This window comes from Abramis brama (genome assembly GCF_963993115.1).
Source record: "Abramis brama genome assembly, chromosome: 23".
NCBI lineage: Eukaryota > Metazoa > Chordata > Actinopteri > Cypriniformes > Leuciscidae > Abramis > Abramis brama.
The window spans coordinates 22,552,405-22,575,714 of record NC_139985.1 but is presented as its reverse complement, the minus strand read 5'-3'; the positions used below and the strand labels follow the sequence as shown (position 1 = coordinate 22,575,714).

The 23,310-nt window shown below is 37.4% G+C and overlaps 1 protein-coding gene across 6 annotated transcripts in view; it reads right to left on the bottom strand.

Moving 5' to 3' along the window:
* Nucleotides 1-22,760, bottom strand: part of draxina (dorsal inhibitory axon guidance protein a) — a 70,244-nt gene extending 47,484 nt beyond the window's left edge. For 2 of the 6 annotated variants that reach the window (XR_014604409.1, XM_084101952.1), the window contains exons 1-2: nt 22,600-22,752; nt 3,924-4,443 (exon numbers count right to left, since the gene is read on the bottom strand). Coding sequence is in view for 5 of the 6 variants with exons in the window: in XM_084101952.1 (XP_083958078.1) it covers nt 3,924-4,398 (475 nt within the window). In the remaining variant the exon portion in view is untranslated. Of the gene's footprint in view, nt 1-3,923; nt 4,444-5,800; nt 7,995-18,602; nt 19,645-22,599 lie in introns of those variants that run through there. The other 4 variants (XM_084101951.1, XM_084101948.1, XM_084101949.1 and 1 more) reach the window with 4 other exon arrangements.
* Nucleotides 22,761-23,310: the final 550 nt, after the last annotated feature.

Below are 23,310 nucleotides of genomic sequence, written 5' to 3'. Positions count from 1 at the left end.
TGCCACTCTACATTGGAGACTTTCAGACTTTTTTCGCAATCAAGAAATACTGTACATGTTTAGCTTATATACTTTTCCACCTTTTCTATCATCTTATTCATGCCTGTTGTCCTGTTAAAATAAATTTACATTTGCAGAATCGCCAACAATTTTGTTTAAATATTTTCAGCATTTTATCAGATTTGTAACAATTTGTTTATAAACCTGTTGTAAACTAAACACAGACATTAAGTTCTCCTTGCTGCTTGCAGGTTTAATTTTTGAAAGTGAAGAATTTAATGGCATAGTTCTCCCAAAAATGAAAATTATGTCATCCTTTAAGTTGTTCCAAACCTGTAAGAATTTCTTTCTGCTGAACACAAAAGAGTGGAGGTGGGCAGCTGTTGACCTCAACTGGGGATATCGTCAGACGTTAGAAGGAATACTTCGAGGATCTCCTCAGTCCCACCGACACGTCTTCCATTGAGGAAGCAGAGGCCGAGGGCTCGGAGGTGGACTCGTCCATCACCCAAGCTGAAGTCACCGAGGTAGTTAAGAAAAAGCTCCTCGGTGGCAAGGCACCGGGGGTGGATGAGTACCTCAAGTCTCTGGATGCTGTGGGGCTGTCTTGGCTGACACGCCTCTGCAGCATCGCGTGGCGGTCGGGGACAGTACCTCTGGACTGGCAGACCGGAGAGTGTGTTCCAACTACAGGGGGATCACATTCCTTGGCCTCCCCGGGAAAGTCTATGCCAGGGTACTGGAAAAAGGAGAATTCGGCCGATAGTGGAACCTCAGATTCAGGAGGAACAGTGTGGTTTTCATCCCGGTCGTGGAACACTGGACCAGCTCTATACCCTCTCCAGGGTGCTGAAGGGTTCATGGGAGTTTGCCCAACCAATCCACATGTGTTTTGTGGATTTGGAGAAGGCATTCAACTGTGTCCCTCACGGCGTCCTGTGGAGGGTGCTCTGGGATTATGGAGTCCAGGGCCCTCTGCTAAGGGCTGTCTGGTCCCTGTACGACCGGAGCAGGAGCTTGGTTCGTATTGCCGGCAGTAAGTCAGACTTGTTCCAGGTGCATGTTGGACTCTGGCAGGGCTGCCCTTTGTCACCGGTTCTGTTCATAATTTTTATGGACAGAATTTCTAGGTGCAGCCAGGGGCCGGAGAGTGTATGGTTTGGGGACCACAATATTTAGTCTCTGCTTTTTGCGGATGCTGTTGTCGTGTTGGCCTCATCAGACCATGACCTTCAACATGCACTGGGACGGTTTGCAGCTGAGTGTGAAGCGGTTGGGATGAGAATCAGCACCTCCAAGTCTGAGGCCATGGTTCTCAGTCAGAAAAGGGTGGCTTGCCCGCTTCAGGTTGGTGGAGAGTTCCTGCCTCAAGTGGAGGAGTTCAAGTATCTTGGGGTCTTGTTCACAAGTGAGGGAAGGATGGAACGGGAGATTGACAGACGGATCGGTGCAGCTTTTGCAGTAACGCGGTCGATGTACTGGTCTGTCGTGGTGAAGAAGGAGCTGAGCTGTAAGGCGAAGCTCTCGATTTACCGGTCGATCTACGTTCCTACTCTCACCTTCACCTATGGTCATGAGCTGTGAGTCATGACCGAAAGGACAAGATCCCGGATACAGGTGGCCGAATTGAGCTTTCTCCGCAGGGTGGCTGGACGTTGCCTTAGAGATAGGTTGAGGAGCTCGGTCACTCGGGAGGAGCTCAGAGTAGAGCCGCTGCTCCTCCACATCGAGAGGAGCCAGCTGAGATGACTCGGGCATCTGTTCCGAATGCCTCCTGGATGCCTTCCCAGGGAGGTGTTCCGGGCACGTCCCACAGGGAGGAGACCCCAGGGAAGACTTCGGACACGCTAGAGTGATTATGTCTCCCGGCGGGCCTGGGAACGCCTCGGTATTCCCCCGGAAGAGCTGGAGGAAGTGTCTAAGGAGAGGGAAGTCTGGGCATCTCTGATATTTCTGGTCATCAAAAGATATTTTGAAGTCTGTCATTAACCAACAATTGTTTTTCCATACTATGGAAGTCAATAGCCTCTTTCGCTCTGGGTAGTTCTAGGAACTTAGTTATAGGAACTAGCAACCAGGGTGGTTCCCCGAGAACTAAATGTTCCCCTTTTATTTTCACGGCACGGTGGACATTTATTTTGACAGCGCTGAGAATGTCAGAGCCTCCAAAGAAGAAGAAGAAGAAGGTCAGAGCCTGAGCACACAGTGCTCACATTCTCCGTCTTCATTAGTTTACGATCTGTCTAACAGTCCTGTCTAATACATTATTAGATATAACTGTTATACAAAGAAAGAAGACAGTATATGAAAAAGTATTAGTTTTTGCCGTGTGGTTGATGTCCAATGACGCTAGCTGAGCAGAAATACATAATCATTTTTCGCTTGTCCCCTCAAAGTTGCATTGGATTTTCTCCTTAGTGTAAATGTTGAGAGGTCCATCTATCACTGTTTTCCATATTCGTAGAGTTAGTTTCTGGAGTAAATACATAGGCTATATTCTGTGTGTACACGGCTTTTTTTAAAATGTCGGGTGCTGGTGTTTCACATACGTTCGGCCAATCAGCATACACTTCCATCACTGGTAGTTCCTATAGTGCTGGGTTAGACCCTACTCTGAAGTATGAGCTAATTTAGTTACCCCAAAAGGCGTTTCTAGAACTAAAATCATTCCTAGTTCCTGCGGTGCGAACACGCCAAAAAGCGGGTACTTCCACCATTAGTTCTAGTAACTATGAAAAGGTTCCTCCAGTGCGAAAGCCCCAAATGGGGCCCATCAATTGTTTGGTTACCCATATTCTTCAAAATATCTTATTTTGTGTTCAGCAGAAGAAATAAATTCATACAGGTTTGGAACAACTTGAGGGTGAGTAAATGATGCCAGAATTTTCATTTTGGGTGAACTATCCCTTTAAGACATATTAATATTGTAACTTGTAAGGTAAAATAAAAATGTCTGTCTTCATTTTTTTGTAGTTAGCTTTAAATAATAATAATTGAAAAATATATATATTATTATTCAAATTAAAAAATGTGTGAATATAAATGTGAACACAGACACTATCATAACTAAAAAAGAGTCTTCTCCTTTTTTTCTCTCTGTTCAATCTGATCACTAAAATAAGTCTTAGTTGGTTCTTGTAAAGATTGAAGCCAATTGTGAACACCCAATGCAACTATTGCCATTGAGAGTGGTATCTTTGTTCTTTTACCTGGATGTTTACAAAATTATTTAAAAAAGAATGATACAACATCAGAACCATGAACATGTGAGTATGTTGTTAAATTATTATATACATTTTCATTTAAAATCTCAGGTTTTTTTTTTTTTTAAGAAAATATTTTTTATGTCAAAGAGGATTGGCTGATAAAAAACGTTTGGGAATCCTTGCCACAGAGAAAAGAAAATCATACAAGTCTGAAGCAATATGTGACTGAGCAAATGTCAACAGAATTGTCCTTTTTGGTAACACTTTATTTCAATAGTCCACTTTCTACTAACTATAAGTAACTTTGCAACTACATGTCAACAAACTCTCATTAGAGTATTAGTAGACTGTTAGTAGACTGTTTGGTTAATATCTGCCAACACTTTATTCTGATGGTCCCCTGACAGACTATAAGTAACTTGGCAACTGCAAATCAACTTATTCTACTAACCCGAACCCTAACACCTAACCATAACCTAACAGTCTACTACAGTCTACTAATACTCTATTGAGAGTTAGTTGACATGTAGTTGCAAAGTTACTTATAGTTAGTAGAATCTCTAAACTGGACTATCGAAATAAAGTGGAACCTCATTTTTCTGTGAACAATACCTTTAACCTTTCTTTGTAGAATGTAAAGTCTTATCTGGCTAACTATACTTAGTTAGTCAGATAAGATTTTATATTCTTTCAGAATGTTCAGAAAATCTTTATTACCTTTAGTGCGACCTTTGTCTCTTTTGCCTCCCTGCTTTCTGTGCTCAGCCAGATGCCCATGGCCACGTCTCCTGCCTTTACGATTGAACTCTCCCTCTGGTGGATGATTTCCCTGCCGCATATGAGCAGGACCCCTGACTTCATCGTGAACCTCCACCCTCATACTGTCTCCAGGCCCCATCTCCAGCCTTACAGGGCTCAGGCCCTCTAGACTTGTCCCATCATCCTCCGGTCGGTCCACAGGCCTTCGAGAGAGCAGTCCAGCATTATCACTTTCTTTGCGTGACCAGTGTCTTCTTCGCTGGCTGTCGCCCAGAAGACCCATGTCAGGGTCTGGCTTGGAGTCAGTGGTGGAGGTGGAAGACCTGGTCATACTCTGTTTGGCATTTTCAGATGGGATCTCAGAGCTGTGCGAGGTGTGGGACAGCGTGATAAGGAGCAGGGCAAAGAGATGACACAAGCCTGGAGCTGCCATCTTCAAACACAGCACCACTTGCTGGTTAGGGCACAATCAGGTCAGCTGATAGAAAACAGACAGATAGATACAGTATATTTGCACTTTAAATACATTTGAGTGTACACATCTTATTTATTACATATAATGAATCATTAATTCCTAAATATCATTAACTATTGGGAGGGGAGGTCGCACCACATGACGTGTAGAACTAACACTGATTTGTCTTAAAGTCATCAAATTATCTGATATTGTAAGAGACTAATGGACCCTTTTCAAATGCTGTCATTACACGTTTCTGCAGTTAAGCTGGAGATCATAAATCTATCAACAATTTTAATATTTTCATTTTTAAAAAGTTGAATATACATTTATAACTCTATACTTTGTGCTTTATTACCTTTGCATAAAATCACTGAAAACTGGTTAAAGGTCTTTGCACATTGAGTCTGAAATTTTCGTATGCGTTTTTCGTCATTCGGTGGCTCTGAATTGTCAAAACACCTCTCAAAATGCTTGCTACGGATGCAAAAAATGCAGAAAATCAAACCCGATCCGAAAATTTCGGACAAGAATTTCGTACTCAGTGTGCAAGAACCTTAACGCTGCTGAATGAATGTATCTAATATAACATTTGTTATCTCTCAATATTTTTCCTCATAGAAATGTTATCGTAGAGTTTGCTATTGGGGAAAAAGAGAACGCAAAGAAATATTTATATATTTGTTGTAGTTTCTTTTCACCACAAAAAATATCATTATTATAATTTAAAAACCTGAAAACATACTCATCATGGAAAATGTGTTATTAAAGTCACTTTATGTATAAATTACATTTTTAATGTATTTTTGAATGAATGAATAGATTAATCATCATCATGTTGTTAACACACTTACAGACTACTCATTATATCCAATTATGTTGACAGACCACTCATAACATCCAACTGCACTTCTCAATGTTTGTGTACAAGAATTCAGCCCTGACACAAATGTTGGATGTTATGGCCAATATCCCCATTATAATAATGCTTATTATAACTTATCTTAGTTAGCTAAGCTTAAATTCATCAAAACTGGAAAAAAGACACAATTTTAAGGAAAAAACTTTTGACTAACACATTGGCTAGAAGTTAAAATCAGGACATCTCAAACCAGAGCATCATAGTACACCCACAAACATACTTACATATTTAAATAATAGCCTTGCTTTGCTTTGACATGAAATAAACAAGAGCTCAAAGGCAACCTAAATGTGTTGAGAAAACTTGCCAGACTAAATATCATGTTTGGATTCCCACTAGGCCAAGAATAAGAGGATCCAAAGGAAGAATCTTTCCTCAGGTGGCATATCAAAGTCAAGCTTATGAGGAGGTTCTTACCATGCATCTCACCATGCAAATCAGTGACATGGGTCTTACTTTGATCATCCGAGGTCACCTCTCATCCTCAGATTTTCCCCTTAGTAAATCTGGCCCCTTCACTCTGTATTTTGTCCCTGAGAGCTGCTCACGTTGCCTCAAACAGCAGGCATCTATCCCTGCATTTAAGACTGATACAAACATGCTAACTTTACACCTAAGATGTCTTTATATTTCTGATTATTTGTCATATTTGTAATGATAGAGTAAGGCTATTCTTATGATGGATTCAAGTCATGTCAGAATGATTTAAGAATGTCACCAATAATTACTTGTGGGAAACTCTGGAAGTAAAGTTTGCATGCATTTTGTGTATTGTTGATGAGGAATAGCAATGAAGCTTACCAGAAAATACCATTCATTTAACCGGTTATGTGGTATCAGGCTTGTGTGATCAAACCACTTTTTTTTCTAGTGATAACAAACTTCCTGCCTTTATTAGCAAGTGAAAAGAAGAGCACGAAATATGAAATTGCCCAAAAAGACAATTTTATTCCAAACCAAAATCACTTGATGCTAAAGATTCCACAAGTAAGACTATTTAGGCCAATTCAATTTCACATTCAATGTAGAAATTGAGAAGATACATACTAGAAATGTGCCCATAGCCCTTATTTGAAAGGCATGGTTAATGACTCCAATGGACTGTTAATAATAATAGAAAAAAAATTGCTAGATGCAGTCACAACCAAATACACTGCATGCTGATTTCCTAAGGGCTGCACTGAAAAGGTAGCTACACATGTAGAAATATGCAAGTGAAATCCTCATTTGTTAAGATGTACATATTAAGATATGCTCATTAGGCAGCCATTTTACAGTTTTGTCACCAGATCCATTTTACCTGGCACAAATGTTTTTTTGTGGTACATTAATGAATTAAATTATACAGATAATTAGGGGTGTCCCCGACTATGGATTTTCATAGTCGAATCAGAATCGTCATGTCTTGCTTATAGTCGACTAATAGTCGAATCATGTGTATGGGGGCGGGGCTTTAACATTTCAAAGCCGCGATGTACAGAAAATCACACAAAGATATAGAGGAAAATGTATAAAAACATTTTGGATCAATAAAACTAAGAAATAACATAAATAACTCCAGAAAGGCCACAGACAGGATTTGCATTTCACATACAAATCAAATTAAATCGGCTAAATTAGGCCTACCTGTGCGAGCAGGCTCTATACACCACAACATCGATAAACCGAAAAAATAAACAATTAATTTACTAAATTAAATTAGAACAGAATATACCTTTCTAATAAATAAAAATACAAAACGAAATAAATCAGAATCAAGTCACAAGATGAGCAAATGTACACATGCAAAATGCCTAAAGTGCAGGGGAACATATTCAAAACACAAGCCACAAATAGTTAGATTAGATAACCCTGACAGATCAATAAATTAAATAAAAATAAAGAAATTATTAAAATAACGATAGTAGGCTAGCCAGAATTTTCAACTTTGTCTTTTTAACTGCAGAAACAACAATAAATGCTAAACTGGAGTGGCAGTCTTTTTAGCTAAAAATGTTCACACTCACAGCATCCAAAAATCAAATTAGAACCGGCTGAAAAGTTTTGAAATCCCTTGTAGGCTACCCTATACCTGATCGAGAGAACAAATCCAATCTTTCACTCTGTCTGTGACTCTGTGTCCGTTGGAGTCTTTTCAAATTGTGCGCGCGGATAAAATAGCCTACATTCTAACGTGAAACTTGTTAACGTTGGCCGGCAGAAGTGCGATCATGGTTTTCCTGATGCTAAATCCAGCCTGGGAGAATATCCTTTCTGACGGTGTACATCCACACTTTATATTTTCTTATCCCAGACATTGTTATTTTAAAGATTTAAATCCTTGCCGCCAAGACGCTCCTCTAGGTTACGGATTGAAAGTGAAACTTAAATCTGTCACGCGGACGCGAGGTGTTTGGATTTATTCACGCACGTTAAAAAATATTTATTAAAAGCTTATTTCTTTGCACATTTTTATATACAGTACAGCATTATCATAATAGGCTGAATATTAACGTATTGACAGAAAACCAGACATTGAGCGCCCTCATATAGCCAAAGTGGCATGATCCTCGTTTCATAACACCTCTGCGAAGATTCGACCGTGAGATCGGTAGTCGAATCAGGCTCCTCCAATCGAAGCATCGAATCTTCGACTATTCGGGGTCACCCCTACAGATAATTAAACGACAGATTGGAGATTTTGGTGGCAGAGAGGTGGATCAAACAGCAGCCATTTAACTATTTATAAACATAAACAAAGAAGGTCATCTAAATCACAGGAGTAGAAAATATGTAACTTGTAATGTAGTTTGGCATCTGCATGAAGAAAAATACTGAATAAAGGGCTGAACCAAACACAGGTCTTAAATATACAGGAAATAATGAGCCACTAAACTAGAAACAGGTGTACAGCACAATCAGTTACTATGGAAACAAATTAGTGACTAGAACAAAGGAAACCAGAAGGAAACACAGGAAACAAGAATATACAAGCAAAAAGTCCATGGAAAACAAAATGAAACTAAACGTAACACATAGGCCTCGCCAGGTGTTTTTTTATTTTTATTTTTCAAAAAGTGGAGGGAACATGCACAAATGACACTTACCCTATCACCCTATTAATTTCTTTATATGTGAAAGTTTTGAGAAAATTAAAGTACACCCATTATTCATTTGGGCTGGCTGAATATATGAAGATCCCAATCTGTACAGCATTCCATATAGTACATATTAAAGAAAAAAGCTTAAAAATGTTTTGCCGCTTAAGACGCATGTACAACTATCATTGGAGGACATTGCTCTTCATTGCCTTGGTGACTGGAGAGCACATTAAGAAGACTTAGATTGCAGCTCCATCTCACACGATTATTGCCTTTTAATTGGTATCTCAGTGCTTTGATTTAGGTAATGAATCAAGCTCAGTGAAATAAAGCAGAATAATGAGAGTCTGGTACAACTGGCGGTAATGAGAAGAGTTTAATATGCCATGGTTTATATAACAATATGCAATAGAAAATGTGTTTATAAAACACATTTAAAAACAACCAAGGCTGACCAAAGTGCTGCACAGAAAAGAATAAAACTAAGAAAATAGAAAAATAAAACTACCAAAATTAAAAAGCACACAACAATAGTAAAATAATAATCCAGCCTATGGTCAAGGAGTATTGAAAGCAAGAGAAAATAAATATCAAGAGAAAACAAAAGCGCGATGGCCTTAAAGCCTGGATCTAGGCACGATGAGTAAGCAGAGATCACTGGATCTCAGAGTTCTAGAAGGAGTGTACAGACGGAGCAGATCAGTCAGGTACTGAGGGGGCAAATTATTAAGTGCTTTATAAACATATAGTAGAATTTTAAAATCAATTCTTTATTTGACAGCCATTGCAGTGCAGATAAAATAGGAGATACTGGCTCAAATGTACAAGTCCCAGTGAGGAGTCTAACAACTCAGTTTTGCACTATATTATACATCTTTCACTTCCACAATCAGATTCAAAAATGTCTTGCACACACAGCAGGGTTTAGGACAACTTTCTCCCACCAATCTTTGCCATGTACTCTCATCCATAGATAATTATTTTAGGAGCTACAGTGGCACTAGAACCCTGTATTGCTCCACATATTTGGCCTATATATTGATTAGACATTTATTCAAGTAATATAACTATAAAACCGCAAACAACACAGGCTCATTGAAAAATGTGCCTGTCACAACATTTCTGCAAAGAGTGGCACAAAAAAGTTCTATAGAGTGCTGCAGCCGTGATGTCAAAACCCCGAAGACTAATTTGCCAGTAGGCCTATAGGTTTTTATAATGTGTTTTTCAATTTATAAGTAAGGACTGTGGTAAACATACCTTGATGATACTTGGACATTTCGCTCTACAACATAAATGACACACATATCGAAAACATTTTATTGAATTTTTAAGCTATGTTTATTTAAAAAAAAATCTTTCTAATAAGTAACTAGATAAGAATGTTTTGGGTGTAAGTGTGTGCAGTTTATTTGTAAGTACAAAACGTCCCAAGTACCGTCAAGTTTTGTTTGCCACAGACCTAATTTTACTCATAAACTGAAAGAAAGAAAGAAAAAAAAAACACTATAAAAACCCATAGGAAAATCTTGAGGTAACCGCTGGCAAATTAACCCTCTGGGTTTTGACGTCACAGCTGCAGCACTCTACTGTGTTAGACAATACCAACTAAACCTTCCCTAAACTTAACCGATAGTGTTAACAACACTGTAAAAAAAAAAAAAATTCAATTAGTCTGACGTATTATTTCTCATTGAGCCAATGTTAACAGACTATTGCAACAAGAATTGCACTTGGGCCAGTTTAAAAATTTAGATGTGACCAGTCACTAGAAAATTTTGACTTGGAGAGGTTAGAAATTTTTTACAGTGAAAAGCAAATGTAAGATAAAAATTTATTTGCTGAAGCAATCATGCCATTTTCGCTTGCTTCCACAAGTCCTTGAGCTCTTTTATCAGACTTGTGTTTCAAGTCTGATAAAGGTGAGAAGGTGAGCTTCTGAACATGTTTACTAAGTCAGAAAAGCCATATGGAGCTAATTATGTAATGGAAAAGATGCTGATCTTTTACTGCCGCTGCGGTGAATTGTACTTTATGTACTGGTATGCGTTTGGTATTTTACAAAAAATATACGTAATGGCATGTCTTTCCAATGAGCCTTTATTGCATAAAAACATTATTCTTACTTTAACGTGTCACCCTGGGGTGCTTGGTGACCTCCTGGAATATTATATGTCATGCTCTTGGATTTCTTTATAAATTCGTGTTTGACTGGTGGACGCTACATTCTTTGGAAATAGTTTTGATTTTTATTGGAAAACTTTTTCTTTAATTACCTTGAACAAAACTGAAAAACATTAACAAGATATAATCAATAATATTGTCATGATTCCTGTCTTGTGTTCCCCTTGTCTTGTATGGACTTTTATGTTTTGTAGTCCTTTGTAGTTTTTCTTGTTGATTAGTTCTTGATTGTTCCCAGGTGTGTCTTGTTCGCCAATCTCCCCTTGAGTGAATATATACCCAAGTGTTTCTCATGTTCTTTGTCTGGTGTTGTCCTTCTATGGATGTTATGGGTGCGTGTGTTGTCAGTTTTGTTTGCCTTCCTTGCCCGTGTCTGCATTTATCAGTTTTGCCTGGATTTACTTTTATTATGTTTCTTTGAATACATGTTTGCTGCATCTGGATCCCACTCTCGTTCCTCTGAAACAGCCACAGTTATAAATATAGTCAATAACTTTATCGATTCTCATTTGCTACATAAATCTACAACATTTAAAAAAACATTAAAATTATCACAGAATAAACTTTGCGTTGCTGTCCGCAATCGCGTCAAGGATCAGCTAAATTTCCACGTGCATCATAAAAAATCGTTGTTAAGAAAAGTGCTGAGCTGAATTTTTGTGCCATCTAGTGGTTTTATAAGAGACTAAAATCCAATGCGCCTTTTGCCCTGGGGCGCCTTTGGCCCTGTTGTACACTACACAAGAATGTTCCAATGGCTTTATGCATAAACATTGTATTTGAATTATGCCGGATATAGAATTTGATGTGCATGTAAACGTATTCATTAACAGGACCTGAAAACATTTCAATGCTATGCTTCACTGACATGTAATGCTCTTTACATGTGCAGACACTTTGTTTGGATGCATGTAAAAATTACTTTAAAGTTTACAATTAGATTGAATTTATTTGAATTAATGAAAGTCAGAGGACATAATCATAGTAGTAGTGTTCATTTTGAGTTGCTAATGGCAGTGTACATATCGGTTTTAGCATTGTATTAGTGCTACCATTAGCATTAGTATAAATTAGTGTTTGTATTGAGTTTATGGCATGCTTTAATGGGATTAGGGGTGTGTTTACATTGTGTTGATGTCAGCATTAGCATATTTAGGTCTCTCTGAGACTTTCTTCAATGTGGGAAAGGGGTAGTTCATCAACCTGGCACTCCGCTTAGGCAGCCATTCCGCTCTGCTAAGACAGCGGCATATGATTAATCAATAAGGATGGGGTATTGATCTTGTGTGGGTTGATAGTTGGACCAGCCTTATCAGCCAGAGATGCACAAATGCACCTCACACCCTGCAGAGATAGTTGTGTAGAGTTGCTAACCAGGGGACTTTATTGTGGGCTATTTAAGAACTCGTCTACAAAGGCTAAGTGAAGGAAATTGCATATGAGGCAGGGTAGCAAATCTCCTGCCAGAAAAAGGAGTTGCAGGCACTTCATTAGGGAATACACACGGACTGTTTTGGACTTTATCAGTCAGTTGTACACACTGTGTGCTTTTCACAGCCGGAGAGGGTTTGGAGCGACTGCTGAGCTTTAGTTTTCACACAATTGCTAGTCTCTATTCAGTATGAGCGCTCCCCCGTAGAATTTTTAGTATGACAAATGTGTTTGTTGGTAGTTCATTAGTCTCTCATCCACCACACAAAAACAACATTGAAGATAACTAAAGAAATGAACAGCAATCGAACATTAAAAAAAGAAGAAAAAAATGTCAGGAAGCTGCTCAGATTCCTGAAAGGGCCTTAGAAATTTATAGTCTGGGTGATGTGAGTTCATGCTGATCCAAAACAAAAACTGCCCACTGTCATGGGACTAACAGGTGGACCTCTGAGGGGGCTGAAGGATGAAATTAAGTCTTGAGATGTGGGGGTCGTGACTCGTGCACCCTGCGGGGCTTGATAGGACCTCACCCACGAAGACCACACATCAATTAAATAGGAGCCATGGTAAACATACACAACACCTGGCAAGGTATGGCAAAGGCCCAGTGCTCAGCCTTAAGGTTAGATGCTGACCGTGAGATGACAAGAGAGGAGAGATGTTGAGGGGGTGGGGAATCTTATGTATCCAATGCATGATTTATAAAGATGCTGGGCTGTGCAAAATCAATAATACAGCCATTGGCTGTAAAAATGTTGCCTATTTGTTCTACACACAATTGCTATGTTATTTCTAGATTTCTAAAAGAACTTGATCAAAACAATATCCAATTTGTATACCAGTTCTCAATGCTAAATTGGACTTTGACAGTAAGAAACGGTTATTCAGTACTAATAATTACTGCAGATTTACACATTTTCTGAAGAAAATGGCAGATGCCTCACTGTATGTTACCCTAGTGTGCTGTTTCTATGTTGTTGCTAAGGTGTTCTTAGTAGCTTATACCATGCTGTTTTGTAGTTACTAAAGGTGTTATGATAGTTTCTTAGCACGTTGTTGTAGTTGTTCAGGGTGGTTGCTAGGACATTGCTAACTGGTCCACCCAGAAATCTCTATAATATTCTGAGTCCTAAAACTGGGCTGGGGTCCCTCGTGTAAGTATACAGGATTTTTTCCCCACGCATTAGTCTGCTAGGCATAAGAGTATGTCTGATCACTTAGAAAAGTAGATATTTGCCCCCCCCCCCCCAAACACACACACACACACAACCTTATCCCCAAAGCTAAACATAACCACTTTTTTAAAACAAATTTAAAAAAAATCACAATGCTGTCAATATGTCAATACTGTATGAGTCTATACTGTAGAGTTAGGGTTAGGGGATAGAATATACAGTTTGTATAAAGTATAAAAATTATTTCTATGGAAAGTCCCCATAAAACATGGATACCCAGTGTGTGTGTGTGTGTGTGTGTGTGTTTATTGTATTTGTAAATATTTTAAGGAACACTTAATACTAATGCAATTAATGTCCAATAAAGATTTGTTTAAAGCACTTTTTCAGGTTTTCCGTGGCCTAATCTAAAGTGACCTAAGCCCCCGTGTCAACAAGCTTCCCCCTAAATTTGGAATTGTATAGCATAAAAAAAATTCTTGAAACTGGGTTCAATGTGCAGTTTTTGCTGTCGTGGTAGTGATGAAAATAATAGACTAAATAATTGTGCCACCATATCCTTTTAAACTCTGAGAAGAAAAAATTACTCGACGACCAATGCAGAGAAGCAAAGCCGTATGAAGAGTATGCGGCGCGCGAGTAGTAGTGAATGATCGTTCATCATGAATGATTCGTCACTCTGTCTGCACTCGCTCAAAGATCTTCTATCATACAAATGGACCCAGCTTTTCGTGTCCACACCAATCTGTCAGTAACCAGCTTTCTGACAGATAGGCAGCAGCTAGTGAGACTGGGGAAACTCAGTCTGCATAGGAGATAGACAGGAGGTCATACAACTGTCTGGTGCAGTCATTACAACCTGTAGCTGAACACGCTCAAAACTGTGGAGATGAGAGTGGACTTTTTAGGAGGGACACCCCATCACTCCCCCTCCTCAAGATCACAAGCAGCACTGTGGCAGCAGTGGAGTCATTCAGGTTCCTGGGCACCACCATCTCTCAGGACCTGAAGTGGGACAATCACATTGACTCCATTGTGAAAAAGGCCCAGCAGAGGTTGTACTTCCTTCACCAGCTGAGGAAGTTCAACCTCCCATAGGAGCTGCTGACACAGTTCTACTCAGCCGTCATGGAGTCTGTCCTGTGTTCATCTATAACTGTCTGGTTTGTTCAGCTACCAAATCAGCCATCAGGCGACTACAACGGACAGTCCAGACTGCTGAGAGAATTATTGGTGCCCACCCTCCATGACCTGTACTCTTCCAGAGTGAGGAAAAGGGCAGGTGAAATAATCACAGACTCCACTCACCCTGGACACCACCTGTTTGAACTGTTGCCATCCGGACGGCACCTCAGATCACTAGGAACTAGAACATCTAGGCACACAGTTTCTTCCCACAGGCTATTTCCCTCTTGAACAGTTAAATGCCTTACAAATGCAATACCCCACTTTTTTGTGCAATATTCTTGTAAATTCATTTAGTCCTTTTTATTCATATTATTATCCACAATACTGTAAATATGTTCATTATCTGTATAATCTCTATAATTTGGGTCAAATATGGACAAACCCAACCGTTGGGTTAAAAAAAAATATTAAGAAATGTAACCCAATGGCTGGGTTTGTCCATATTTGACCCACATTTGGCTTGAAACAACCCAGCATTTTTTAGAGTGTGTAAATGTTTATTCTGACTAAACCTGTGTCTTTATACTTTTTTTATATTTGTTATTCTTGAATGTTATTATGTGCCTTGTTATATTTACTGTATATGTGTGTACTAGAAGCTTCAATAGCCTACCAAAGTAAATTCCTTGTTTGTGCAAGCACATTTGACAATAAAGCTCTTTCTGATTCTGATTCTGTAGAGGCATGTTTTTCCAATGAACCTGTGTTGATTGTTATGGTGGTCATCAGTACATTAAAAAAATAGTGGTACTTTAAGTTTCAAAGCTTCAAGCAGATTGGTAAATTAAAATTATATAAATTAATGAAATATATGGTTGTAAATATAAAGGATATATATATATATATATATATATATATATATATATATATATATATATATATATGTGTGTGTGTGTGTGTGTGTGTGTATGTGTGTGTGTAATAACACACCTGTTCTCAAAATGCTGCAGAATTTGAGATGTTGTCCAAGTTAGCAAGTTAGTTAATTCCCTGAGCATAATACTTGGAGTTAAATGTTCAAATCACTAACCCTAGTATGACCAATAATAATAGTGATGTTTAATAATAATAGTAATGGTGTGAGTTGATGAAAAGCTAATAATTCATTCAGTCATAAAAACTAAAACTATTAAAATAAAACAATAAAAAAGATTAAATATTACACTTGTATACTATGGAAGCCATTTTCTGCCAAATTTAAATAAATAAATTAAATAATTAAAATGAAAATTAAAACCAGATTAACGATTTCATTACAGAAAACTGTATGCAAAAAATGTGACAAAATTGAGAATGAAATTAAATGATTTCATTTTCACAGCATTATCCCTGTCAAATTGAAAAATAAAATGCAATTGGTGATTTCACATTTCATTTTCACTACAGTCTCGAGGCAAGACTGCCAATATTAAAATGAAAAGCCAAAGGTGAAAAAGAAACTGCAAATACAGTTTTTACAATGCTCTTTAGTAACGCTCACGCAATAATAGTGACACAATTCAAATACAAATGTAAATTTTCGTTTTCATTTTAATTCCTCTTTTATTTCAGTTTTCATTTTCGTTTTCATTTTCAAAGACAACCTGCATGCAAATTCTATGTTAATAAGTGGGTGTGGCTTATTCTAGTAACGGTGCTGAAACACGCCTTCTGTAAAGCTAGAATTCATAACCTAGTTAGTTATGATGTTAGACTCAGACTAGACCATAATCGACGATGAGGTTCATTCATGTATTAGGCTGTTTTGGAAATTCAACTATTTGGGTGTACAGAAGTCTTAGTAACACAATTTCTACAACAATTATAGCCAGACATTAATACCCACTGGCTTTAACCGAGAACCTCGGCCAATGTTTCATATTCGCGTCGTGCCTAACAACGCCCTTCAGCCGTGACTTATTCAGATACAGCACTAGCCTAGAGTACCTTATTGCTTTTATAAAACGGTTACCACGCAATACAAATATTAATCCCGAAACATATGTATCTATGCAACTTTCATGAAGTCAAATTAATCACTAAAAGCCAATTCCTTCCGCTGGAGAAAAAAAAATAGTCCCTGACCATAAAGCAACAGAATAAGTTACATTATTTCTCCATTAGATGGAGACAAAGACTGTCTTAATGAGTGAGTCAGTCAGTCAGTAGAGAAGACTTTTGAAATGACTCAAACTTGTGATCACGGAGAAGAAAGACGCAACTGACATGACTATAGGCACGGACAACCCCTATTAACTGTTAAAAGTACAAGATATCACACCGGACATTCAAATTTTTTATTATGAATATAGGACTGACCTGAAGGAAAATGCTATATCTAGCCTACTGTAAATGCAGGTACAGTCGCTTTCTCGAACTCATCCAGAAGTTGTTACTGGAAATGAAAATTAGCATTGTGATTCTTTTTGTACACAAACTTAAAATAACCAAAAGACACGTAACAGTTAAACAGCGGACAGATAGGCTACAGGCTAGTGCTGTATCTGAATAAGTCACGGCTGAAGGGCGTTGTTAGGCACGACGCGAATATGAAACATTGTAGAAACTGTGTTACTAAGACCTTTGTACACCCAAATAGTTGAATTTCCAAAACAGCCTAATACATGAATGAACCTCATCGTCGATTATGGTCTAGTCTGAGTCTAACATCATAACTAACATGGTCAGGCTGGTTGTTTCCATGTTCTAATGCTGCAGCAGCTTCCCGCAAAAGCTCACTAACAGATTTCGCCATATCTCGTCGTCTCGATTACAATATAATCACATTTAAATAATTTAGTTTCACACATTCAACTCATGCACACGGGATGTCGACGACTTCGCTTTACAGAAGGCGTGCCTCTAGCGCCGTTACTAGAATAAGCCACACCCACTCATTAACATAGAATTTGCATGCAGGTTGTCTTTGAAAATGAAAACTGTGAAATAAAAGAGGAATTAAAATGAAAACGAAAATTTACATTTGTATTTGAATTGTGTCACTATTATTGCGTGAGCGTTACTAAAGAGCATTGTAAAAACTGTATTTGTAGTTTCTTTTTCACGTTTGGCTTTTCTTTTTAATATTGGCAGTCTTGCCTCGAGACTGTAGTGAAAATGAAATGTGAAATCACCAATTGCATTTTATTTTTCAATTTGACAGGGATAATGCTGTGAAAATGAAATCATTTAATTTCATTCTCAATTTTGTCACATATTTTGCATACTGTTTTCTGTAATGAAATCGTTAATCTGGTTTTAATTTTCATTTTAATCATTTATTTATTTAAATTTGGCAGAAAATGCCTTCCATAGTTTACCTGCATGGCATGTGACCATCAACCGACATCAGAAAATCTTGACCATGTGAATATGTTGTTAAATTACTACAAATAAATATTGCGGTCAATATAAGGTATTCGGCTGACAAAAACGTTTGGGAATCCCTGGCTTGGGGAAACAAGAATATATTCAATAGTCAAATTTGTCATCAGCAGGGTTATTATAGTTAACAAAAAAAAAAAAACTAAAAATAGCAAAAACATCGAGTTCTTAAATAGTGAAAAAATTAGTGAAAAAAAATTCTAAAAATGGATAAAAAACATTTAATAAAAACTAATTAAAAAATATGTATGTAACTATCATAGTGTCTGAATTATACTAAAATAGCACTGGTCATCAACCAAAATAATTATTCCAGTATATCTTGAATATGTTAATATTTTTAATAATCTATCTGACTGAAATAATCAAATATATATCCTATGGAAAAGCATTCCAGTAACCTAGTTCTCTGCAGTAACACGAGAAACAAATCACAAACACATGCTTCAATGTCAGACACATTCATATGAGATACAAGACATAGAAGTATAGCCACAACAAACAGAGATCTCAGTGGATTCATGCAGTAGTACTTCAGTAGTCTGTAGAGCAACGGCAGGCAAGTTTAGATTATATAAGATATTCAGCAAAGGGTCACAGCATGGAGCCTGGGATGGTGCTGGAAATTCAGTGAAAGACAACGAGACCCAGAACCAGAAAGAGAATGAAAGAAAAACAGAAAGAAAAAAAGCAAGGGGGGTGGAGTAACCACAGAGGATATGTGTGAGCACAACATGGTGTTCAGATCCTACCACTGTGTGAATAACTGATAAAAGCCTCCACAAGCGACTTGGATGATATTGTGCAAAAGTTTGAAAGGAATGTGAAGCTCACTAATGAACTCAGTGACATTTCAAGAGGAGGGAGAGAGCTTCCACTGTGAGGTCTTCAACATCTCCTCCTGCTGAGATCTGGGGCTCCATAAGCCATCTGCTGCACCCCTGCTACCCAAAGCAGGAGAAAAAAAAGCTTTTCAAAGAGATGAAAGGTTGAAGCTTTTTCTCTATACTTCCTCAACTGGAAGATCTAAGAAAGTTACAACTTTTTGAGAGTTGTCTGATACTGAATGAGGTGGATATAGACCACATACGGGACAGAGAATATTTTCTGAGTCGTTACTAGCTAACTCTAATTGGTTTCTATTCTGGGAAGTATATGTAGGTCTACCTCAGTTAGGGTTTACTTGAGTTTGTGTGTGAATTGGGTCATGTTTGATGTGTAGAAGCAGTTGTTTGGACTCTAAATGACATGAGGGGATGCTACCCATGCCCGATTCACACCCACTAAATCTCCCAGACCGTGAAGACAAGAATAGTCATCAAGAAAGGGTGGCACTTTTGAAGAGCCTCAATAATATTCTGCTACAAAACTAGTGAGCTTTCTTGCTGTCTTCTACCTACATAGGTAGCATCTCTAGTGAAATGGAGCCTCAAGTGACGGATTTGGAATGCAATAGCAAGCTATGTCTGTCTTAGAAACAGTGCTCCTCAGGCAGAGAACATGTATATATATATATATATATATGTATACATATATTAAGTCTCACATGTTCTTTGCCTGAGGAGCACTGTGAATGACCAAGACACAAGAAAATCGCACTTTTCAGCACCATTTCTAAGCTTTGCAAATCTGCAAATATGACTATACAGCGTGCGTGAAATTCCAGCATTTATTGATGCCAGAAAACAACGCATCTAGAACATTGTCCAGAAGTCTGAGAATCAAGTTTTTGTGGATGTAAAACTTAAGATCTAAAAACTACCAGCTGTGGTTTCCAGGTTGTTGTTATAAGTATTACAGGACAGCATTTTTTTCACTATATGCAGTTCCTAAATGAATATGCCATTCAATTATATAATGTTAATATAATATTTGAGCTAAATCTGTCTTACCATAAAATGGACTGATAATAATAACCTAGTAGAAGACCACATGATTACAAAGTTTATATATATATATATATATATATATATATATATATATATATAATGTTTGATTTAGTATCAATACTGAAGTGACAGGGGCTGATACTGTACCAAAGCTAAAATTGTATAATAAAACCCAAAGCCACAGTCTATAATAAAACCAATAATATCCCTGTAACAGTGATGTCATAAGTACAATTTCATACTTCATGCAGGAAAAGAGTATTGCTTTATTACATAATTTATTTTAAATTATTGTCAGATATTTTGCTGCAGGTCTGTATAAGCACATTATATGTGACTAAGATCAAGATAATAATAAAAAAGTGCTTAGCTTTGCAAATTGCATCCTTCCAATCTTGCACTGAGAATCTGAAATAAGGTTGACAGAAACCTTAAGATTTCACACCCAGCCTCCTAAAATAAAATAAAAATCAAACAAAAGAATGCTTCAAAAGAGGGAAATAAACGCATCTACAAAATCAGAGCAGCCATCCCTTAACAAACAGTTTCAGCAATTTCACACCTCACATTGTTCGTTTTGGCAGCTCTAAAAGTGTCAAGGATACAAAGCATGTAACAACAGGCTAAGTGTTAAAATTGCCATAAAGAGAATCCATCTGGTGCCAAGAGAGCTCAGGAAAAGTGAGAGAGTGATATCACAACTGGCTCCCTGCAATGTGTCCCGTTATCTTCTAGCTAAGCATCCTGGCAGAATGCTCCTCATCCTCACAGCAGGGAAAACTCCTTCATCCTGTCCCAAAAAACAGACAGATGCACAAGCACACACACTCTGCAGTCTTTATTGGCACGTTGTGAGGCGTGAAGACAACAAAAAGAAGGCAACGTGGAGAACCACGCCATATGATCAACCATAAAACTAGTCTACATGGAAACATCTCTGTTGAATCAAAGTTGCTTCTGTATAAGATAAGTGGGAGAGTGACAGTGTCTCATTTGTTAAGCAATAGACCAGCTGTCTCCCGTGTCCAACAAAGACTAATTCCCAGTTAGCCAGCAGGACACTGACGCTGGAGAACAAATCACACAAAGGTCTTTATTGATCTGCTTTGGGGTCTCTTAATTGCTGAAGCGATTGGAAGTGTTTGAGGGATGGCCTACATTTGGAGCATCTGTTCTATCTTAACAATTACACTCTAGCTAGAATCAGCAGAAGGTCATTCGATCATAGTATTGATGAGTTCTTTGATATTCAGTCAGCATTGTACAGTCGATGTCTTGATACCACTGAATGGCATGACATGATCAATATGTGTGATCTTTTAAAACATTTATTGATTAGAAGTGTGGCTCTGTACGAAGAACGCACATTTGGAGCACACAATTACCAAGCAATATTGAAGCCATTTAAGTAAAAAAAAAAAAATTGTTCCAAACAATGGCAGCAAGAGAATGACCACAAAGAAACAAGACAATCACGCTTTTCAGCTCCATTTCTAGCTTTGCAACTCTGCAAATATGACTATTCAGCACACAAGAAATTCCAGCATTTACTGATGCCAGAAAACAATGCATCTAAAACAATGTCCAGAAGTCAAAGATTCAAGTTTTTTGTGGTTGTAAAACTTAAGATATAAAAACTGGCAGCTGCGGTTGCCAGGTTGTTGTTACAAGTATTACAGGACATCATTTTGTCACTATAAATGTTGCAGTTCCTAAATATGTTATTCATTTATATTATGTTAATATAATATTTGAGCTATTCAAATCTGTTGATAATAATAACACAGTAGAAGACCACATGATTACAAAGTTTCTAAATTTATTTCAGCAACTGTTGCCATGAAGGCAAATAAATTAATAATTATAAAAACATAATTCTATCAATATTGACTTGTTAAACATCAATTTTCTGAAAATTTAATTCATGTTAACTTATTTCAATTTTTATTTTTCACAAGTTTACTGTAAAATTACGTACTTTTTTATCAATTTACTGTTCAACAATTAATACGATTTTACTATATAATTTTACCTTCTTTTTCATTTTTGTTTTATTTTATTACTTATTTACATTATCTGCTACATTATTCTTTCTACATCAGACTGACCAAAGGTATTCCATCAATCATTAAAGTCACAAAGATGGATCAAGTTTGTATAATGATGTGTGCAAAAAAGAGCTAGATCCTTATTTGGAGTCTAATTAAAATTCACATGTAATTGCATGCTTTCAAACTCAGCTGCCCACTCAAATCAAGTCACACAATTACTGTTTTTGTGGCGTTCATGTTTTTATTTAAAGCGATTTGAGCTCTGGAAAGGCGCTGTAAATTAAACGTAGCCTATTATTATTATTATTATTATTATTATTACAATTATGAACATAAAGATATGATCAAGCTTGGGGTCTCACAGTTGCGCACACACAGACGCACTTTCTTATATATTATATTCATTATCTTTAAAATAATGAAATCTATAAAATACACAGGCCTATGGAAAATAAAATAGTACGCAAATTAAATTGCTAAATTGAAAATAAACATATTTGCTCTTAAAAACCAATGAAGTAGTCTATAGTAAGAAGAGAAGGCGATTGTATAGGGTGTATCCTGGTTAGAAAAACGTGGAAATGCTGATCTTGGTTAGTTTTAAAACAAAACTGTTCTCCATACCATCTTTCTGACAAACATCATTTTGCGATTTGAAAATAATACAAACGGGGGAAACAGAGAACATACTGAAAATGAGAATAATAAGAATAGAAAAGAGGCAAAAGTTGTGTCTTTTTTGGTCTAATAGTAAATAATAAATGAACCCCCGAGCGAAATGCACACTAAAAAGCTTCACGTTTCCATCAAAAGATTTGACAAAATCAAATATGAATACGATATGACATTCTTTAAAACATAAGAAAATGAGTATAAGAGCAGGACTCTTACCGTGTATTAATCCGTTGAAAGGGAGCTGAGTGAAGAAGCGAATCATAGATGAACTGTCTCGGGCTCTGATTGTCGAGCGCGCTCCCTGATGCGCGCCGCTGGGAAGGCTGATGTCAGTGATGATGAGAGAAGATCACAGAACAAGTTCACCACATATTTATCCCTCAGGAAAAACGAAGAGGCTTCCTCACATATCTCCTCAGAAAAGCCCTCATAAATGGTAACACGGCAGTCATTTATCATTTTTTTCTTTCTTTTTTTTTATCAGGCATAAGTGTATCTCCTTTAAAATGTATATCTGGAAGTAAAATGATGTAATTTGGCATAAATTAAAGAGAAAATAATAACACAGCGAGAAAGTAAAATATGTAGGTATAGGCTAGCTAGTACATTCTCCTTCCTGTCCAAACATTCTGCTAAAACAGCTTCATATGGTATAGCATTCTTATTCATCTCAAAAGCATTTGACTGGCACAAAAAAAACAAAAACAAAAAACAACTTCTAGTAAACTATTTGAAACCTGCTATCTTAGTCATGGCAGCTCAGTTCTGATGCCAGGTTGTTTTCAGCCAATCACCTCAGCTGTTAATGATATAGCAATTGTTGTGCTGTAGGAAAATTACATCATGACAAGACTGGTTTGCTTATACATCACAAGAACATGCAGTCTTAAGCCCTTTAATAGTTATACTAATATAATGCAATATTTG